General features: G+C 42.9%; 1 protein-coding gene across 1 annotated transcript; it reads right to left on the bottom strand.

The window, feature by feature from the left end:
- Positions 1 to 979: 979 nt before the first annotated feature.
- On the bottom strand, positions 980 to 6201 carry LOC119404554 (uncharacterized). The gene is made up of 4 exons (XM_037671098.2): positions 5831 to 6201; positions 5095 to 5166; positions 3421 to 3541; positions 980 to 1182 (listed from the first exon to the last, which is right to left on the bottom strand). Exons 1-4 carry the CDS (start codon positions 6104 to 6106, stop codon positions 989 to 991), a joined length of 663 nt encoding a protein of 220 aa, XP_037527026.1. The 5' UTR covers positions 6107 to 6201; the 3' UTR covers positions 980 to 988.
- Positions 6202 to 6872: the final 671 nt, after the last annotated feature.

Below are 6872 nucleotides of genomic sequence, written 5' to 3'. Positions count from 1 at the left end.
CCCGTCCCAATGAAAGCACTGGAAGCTAAGCAGGGTTAAAGTCCATTAAAGCAGGGTGGGATGGCACCGGAAAAAAGGTACTAATTCTGAAAAGACAGGGCGTGCAAACACGGACACAAGACACGTCATGTGCGCTTCGTGACCTTAAGCACTTTTTCTTTCTTTTTTTTTTCTTCAAACCCGCGGCTTACTTTCAGTGCGATCGTGCGCGCAAGGGCACGTGGCGGCCGCAGTAACTACCGAGCTCGCCATGCTCAAATCAGCCAATGCCGTGGAACCTGAGTCAATGACGCAGTGATTTTGAGTAAACAGCATCATTTGTCGAGAGAAGAGGAAGCGATCTTTAGCTGACTGAGAATCTATTGCAAATTCCAGGCCGCGTGCTGCGCTATAATGTTTGGCTCGCGTGTTCTCGGGAGCGTAGACTACCGATCGGCAGCGTTTTCTGACCACGCTGAAAAAGTTTTGCAGGACCCTTAAGCAACATTATTTCAACAGCTTTTATTTTTCTAAAACAAGTATGCCCGAGTTTTACATTAGAGAACATGACAATGGGGTATCGGTAACCGGTTATGTCATGGTATTACCTCTCTGTGAATGTGGAAAATGGCTGGCAGCACAGAAAAGGCTTCTGGAAACGTGTACAGTGGCACAGTAAAGACTGCAGCTAGCCATAGCGGGGGTCATACAACTTGTGGTAGCATAAACTATTTGAAAAACACTGAAAACATTGTTTGCAGCCAAACATGAAATACGTTAAATGACAGACACTCCTATACAAAGGCTCTGTAGTGTAAATCTTTTTTTTTAATAGTCGAGAAAAATCTGTACAAATGCGTGTCTGTTCTCTCGGCACTTGTTCATATTTCATTCTCCATGTGAGGCAAGTCAATTCTTTTATGCTCATACACAATATACACCTGGTGCTAGCCACCAAGCATACAGCATAACTGAATACAAACACACACTGATAGCAACATCAACACTGTCACGAAATCGAAGACGTTCGCAACAGCGACAGTTTCGTAATGGTCCATTCAGGCAAGACTCCTGCAGTGTAGTTGCGATGAAACTTGGCAAAAATAAAGCACATCAAGATACGAGGCATGTCTGATGAGACCTGTTCCCTCTCCAGGTTTTTCACCACAATGAATTGCATTTGAATGTCGCAGTATTTATGATCTGCAATTGAAGACAAAGTAATAACCATTAGCCTACTATGTAGCATGACATTTTCAATCACAAATCAGCTATGTGCATAGGTCGGCAAGCTCTCTCATGAGTTGACGCGCTCAGACTGACTCAAACTCAGCTCGAGCCGTGAGTCTGAGTGAGTCCGGGCGAGTAATATTTTGGTGAGTTTGAGTCCGAGTGAGTCTGGTTGAGAAAAATTTTAGTGACCCTGAGTCCAAGTGATTCCGTTTGAGGAAAATTTTGATGAGTGAGTCCGAGTGAGCTCTCAGCGCAAGGAATATTTCTCGAACGAGTCTGTGTGAGCTCTACATGTTTTGCTGACCTATGGCTATGTGCAATGGTGTACTACAGCATAGAAGATAAATTTACCATCATGGCAGATTGCATCAATATTCAGGTGTGATAAGCATAGCTAATCAGATGGTTCATGTAACATCCAGCTGCTAATAACCAGCACTAATAGGACTTTCAATGGCACCTCATGTTTTACTAATAGCTTTCTGTCACGAAACTGCAAAAGATGATTATCTGATCCAATAGAATTAAAGCACTCTCATTCTCCTGCTGAAGCATGCCCACAAATTAATCCTTTCCCAGTCATTACTTCTTGGCAACGAGCGAACTGGGCTTGTGAGGTGTAATACCGTGTATGTGTAATAGTTACAAAAATCATGATCATCATAACATTTCAGTCCAATGCAGAATGAAAGCTACTGCAGTGGCCTCTAGTTATTCAAGTTGTATGTCGTAGTCTACCATATGCATGCAAACCTAATGGTCCCATATTATCCTCTACTTTTCCCTTTCCTTTGCATCCACTTTATTACTCTGACAAACAGTAAGTAACTGTCCTTTGCATCATTTGACCTGCCAAACCCTAACCCTTGCTCTTAGCTTTACCCAAAGTTACTCTAATAGCTGAAGTCATCATTACCCTGTTAGCTAAGGTCAGCATGCCGATTGCTGCAAACGCCAGACCGTATGAGCTGAGGAAGTATGTATCTTTGTAATAATTTTGAAATGCTAATTATCATCAGTCCGATTTTTTTTAAGGGGTTGGGGTGGGACATGTATGCTGAGCAATCCATCCAGAAAAAGGTGAGGTGCAAAAATATCGCAATTGATAGAATCGTGATGGATAACAGTGCTGCTGAGCAAATTGTATGGCTTCTGAGAATTGCGGGGGAAGTGGTCCCACCATACTATGCGGCAGGGGCGAACAGTCGTTTTTGAATGCAAACTGAATGTGAACAGAATATTCTAAATAGTCTGAAAATAATGTTCAGCCTTCCCAGTACAAACATCAAACAATTTTCGCATTCTCATACCCAACACATTGCAATGTTTCTGTCATCACATTGCTCACCATATTACACATGCTTTATTAGAAATGTAAAGGGGGTGTTATAGGGCACATAACTAAGCAGTTTACTTATAAATCCACAATTTCAGGTTATGTGGTCACGCATTATTATACGAGGCTTAGAAAGGCAGTCTTGTGGGCAAATTCATATCTGTGTGTACCTCTGCAACTGCAGCGATGGCAAGAAGAAAAAAAAAACAATCTTTTAAACAGAAAGAGTTGTGAAAGAAAGTGCCACTATTGCATAATGTATGTTGTAATGAAATGTTTTTATAATTAATCCACTGAGAGAACACAGGTTCTGCATCAATAAATAGTAGCACCTAACAATTTGCACTGCCAAAGAGCATACCTAACAATTTATTGAAATTGATTGCAAAGAGCCATGAAAGCACGGATGCTCAAGTGACACAGCACGGCATGCGTCACTGTTCAATCGGACAAAACATCACATTTTTGCTTCAACTTTCTCATTATGTACAGTCATGACAACAAATATTCGAAGACAATTAGAAGAATATTCTTAGCAGTGATTATTCCGAGAACAAAACTAACAGAACATTATCCTTTTGTTATTCAATATCATAAAACAGTCGCGCACCCCTAATATATAGAGCTCGTGACAATATGAAAGCTTGATGAAATGGCGGGTGCAGCATCGCCAGTAATGTTTTGCATAGCACAGTCCATAGCTTTAAGTGCTTGCTATGCTAATGCAATAGAAGGCAGGTTGCTGAAACATCAACGCCGTCTCCAGACAATGTTTACCTACATGGAACACGTGATTTCACACAATCAGTACGCTAGCAAAATGCCATTTCAAGCACAGCATTATTATAAAAGTGATCAGATGTGCACCTTACCAACAATAGACTGAAGTGTCACTTTCTGAGGCATGGCAACGATATCATCAGGGTCATTGAGATGCCGTGTGTTTCCATAACCCAACTCCTGTGAAACTTCCTGGATGAATTGGTTGACAGCCTGATAACAAGAAATGTTGGATAAGTGGCAGAGAGCTCGATTAAGAGGAAAAAATAACAAGGAAGTGCACACAGTGGGGGCTATGCAGTCCTTCACTCTTTCTATGCTGGAGACCAAGGTTGCTTGCATACTGAGGTATACGAGGTATGTATACTGAGGTAATCAAGCAGGACTTGTTCGCAGCCTAACGTGTTGTTAGCCATGCTTGGTGCTTTAGGCCTTGCAAATAAGAAGAAACAAGGTTGTATGCATATTGGGGTAATATTCAAGTAGAGCTAGTTCAGAGCCCAGTGTGTTGTTAAAGGGGCCATGACACGGTGACCCAACAATTTGCGGTTTTCAGTGAAAAACAGAAGTAGGGGGTCTATTTTGCATATGAATATATGAAAAATGGACCGTAAAAAGACATCTTAGTGCAAAATAAGCCCTAGAAGTAGCCAGCTGTAAACACCGCCCACCGTCGGCGATTGCCATTTTGGCACGGCGTGTGTGACGTCATGTGCTGCATGGAACGGAGCCGTCGTCTTCTACCAAAGTTTCAGCCACTGCAAATTGCTCAATTTTAATGCCAAGCTGAAAAAACCTGAAACAGCTCGGTTGCATGCGCACCTGTTGACGGAACAAAATCATTCGACGGAATGCTGATGCTCGCACAGCGAGCAGCTTATTACGTCACAATTTGCGAGTGCACCATTGTTGCCTGGCTCTCAGCCCACTAGCGCTTTTATCAAAAGATTCAATTATAAGTTAAGTGCTCGACCAAATACGCTATAATTTCGCCAGTTTGCCTGTGAACGCATCAGGATTAACCAACATAACACGGATTATGATCGAGCACTGGGTGTTACGGCCCCTTTAAACAGACTTGGTAATTTAGGTAGTACGAATAAGATGACACAGTAACAAGACAGGGTATGTAGGACATGCGCTTGTCCTACGTACCCTGTCTTGCAAATGTGTCTTCTTATTTGGACAACCTGAAGTTTCAAATACTGGGGGTGTTCAACATAGTACGTAAAACTGTCAGTAATGCACACTACCCTTGGCCTTCCTCCACCCTAGTCAATCACACAAGACTCATCTCACAGGTGAGAGATAGAGCATGGCGAGTGGACAAGGTTACAAGTGGGTGTAAGTATGAATGGGAGTGAGAGCCAGTAAACCCAAGTATGAAGCATCACAACATGAATATGGGTGTGACTGACTATCAGCAAGTGATTTGAACATTACTGAGTGCTGCCAAGTGTAAATGGACGAAATTATAAAATGAGGGACTTTTTGCGAGCTTGAGTCAATGTTTGAGGGAGGACAAGTGTGAGCTTTCTTCAGTTGTGAATAGTTTGGCAAACCAATGGAAACACTAAGTTTTAGCTCAACAGGAGTTTGCTTTCTTTTTTTGGTATAGATGCACTCTAGTCAACATAAATAAACGCCGAACAAGTTGTCTTAACAAGGTTAAAGTGGCTCTGCAAAAACTGTGCTTGAACTTCACTGTATGCAATGCAAAATAACAAATACAATGAAGCTGCGACAATCCGTTACTGTATACTCACCTCTCTCTTTACGAGCCCAGCCAAGTCATCTAGCCGTTGGGTTGCGATAAGCGAGAGGACAGTAGAGATCGCCTGCAGCAAATAAGGAGATATTGGTGACAACGGAACATGAAGGAAACAAAAAACACGCATGTCATATAGAGACATTTTATGGCGAAAGCCTTAAATGCCTCATCGAACACGTGAATTGAGTGTTGGCTTCAGCAGCAACACTAGTGATGCAAAAAATCATAACATGATGACATCACCATATGACGTCACAGATCGCCAAAACTAATGACGTCATCATGACGCCCCATGATGACGTCACCACATGACATTGTCGCTTGGTCAAGGTGGGCCGATCACGGAGGCAGTGCAAAATCAGGTGGCGTGCAAAAAGCTTGCAATACCTTCGATCTTGGAGGCAGTGCAATACCACGTAAAGTGCTGAAAGCTTTCGCAGGGGGGCGGGGGAGGATCAATACATCGAGTGAGAAAAAAAAAGAAGACGACGGCTTTCGTCTTCGAGTCGTCTTAGGCGAATGCATAAGGGACCCTGTGAGTTATTGTTGACACTCCCATAGCACTTACTGGGACCAATATTCGCAGACACTGGCAGTGCAGTCATTAGTATTGCAGGAAAAGATCTCAGGTCAATTTAGTCCAACCAAGACATCTAATTTGCTCGCCCAGCCATTCAATATTCACAATACGTGTTTGAAGCAAAGGTTTCTGCAGAAGCCACCATACAAACCTGCTTCGTTCCTTCAAGAAACTCAGACCTATTGAAGTCCGGGTCCCACTGGTTCTTGAGATACATGAAATCGAAGAATAGGCTGAGCCAACGGAACGGGTTTTGTAGAACAAACGATCGGCCCCTGCCTTGAGGATGCGCGTCGCGTCTGCTACGGGATGTGTGAATGTGAGCAGCGCACAACACACGCGGCGTAGATACACTACGAACGGTTCTCGGCAGAACATTTTGTGCTAGACGCAACGACACTGGTAATTGGAAGGTGCGCCAATACATACTGACACTTTGAGCAGTGTATTAATCGAAATAAACAGCATGCAAATGCTGCAATAAGCACGAAAGTTTCACGCCGACAACGCTGGCCAATGTTGCTTTCAATGAAATGCAGAATTCGCTGTGCTCAGACACGGCGGATCAGCGTACCAAGTAACGGTTACTTTCGTCACAACACAATTACCGTAATTATATGAAATAATATATTGATGCAATGTTACCTTCGCGTTCAGATCTGAAATGAATCGTACTTTTTAACGAAGCCTACCCAAATAATAAACATTAATCTCGAAGGCCATGCTTTTCCGTGCTGCGGTTTAACATCAGCAAATGATGTTGATGTTTAACATCAGCAAATGAGGTGGTCAAATCTGCTACGCAGCGATGGTTGCCTCCGAGTAGTAAATGCAAATCTCGAAGGCTATGTATTTGTGGCCTGCTTGTTCCGAAAGCGAGTCCGAAAGCGAGTGCGGTACCATGAACAGGTCACAACCGCCATTTCCGTAGTTCACAGCATAGAGTTAAAAAAGTTATTTCCCTCACGATAAGATTATCTAGTGATACCCGAACTTGCCTAAACTTTTCTTATTCTTTTGTCACTGGCATTACGGTGCTCGGCTGGTGACCCAAAAGATGCGGGTTCAAACCTAGCCGCGGCAGAGACCTCGATGGAAGTCTCTCTGCCTGAATCGCTTTTAGGACGTTAAAAACAAGTGCAATAAACCAACTTGCCATCTTCATTTTTTTCTTGAATTTGCGGATTCTAATA

Source organism: Rhipicephalus sanguineus, chromosome 9 (genome assembly GCF_013339695.2).
Source record: "Rhipicephalus sanguineus isolate Rsan-2018 chromosome 9, BIME_Rsan_1.4, whole genome shotgun sequence".
NCBI classification, from domain to species: Eukaryota; Metazoa; Arthropoda; class Arachnida; order Ixodida; family Ixodidae; genus Rhipicephalus; species Rhipicephalus sanguineus.
Note: the sequence above shows the minus strand (reverse complement) of the source record. Positions and strands in the feature narration are given on the sequence as shown.

Excerpts from the sequence above, each read along its gene's own strand:
- LOC119404554 (XM_037671098.2), bottom strand. The coding sequence starts at position 6,106 with ATGTATTGGCGCACCTTCCAATTACCAGTGTCGTTGCGTCTAGCACAA. Across the intron at positions 5,167-5,830 it reads TTCTTGAAGGAACGAAGCAG|GCGATCTCTACTGTCCTCTC; the intron begins GTTTGTATGGTG and ends TATTTGCTGCAG. Across the intron at positions 3,542-5,094 it reads CTGGGCTCGTAAAGAGAGAG|GCTGTCAACCAATTCATCCA; the intron begins GTGAGTATACAG and ends TCTTGTTATCAG.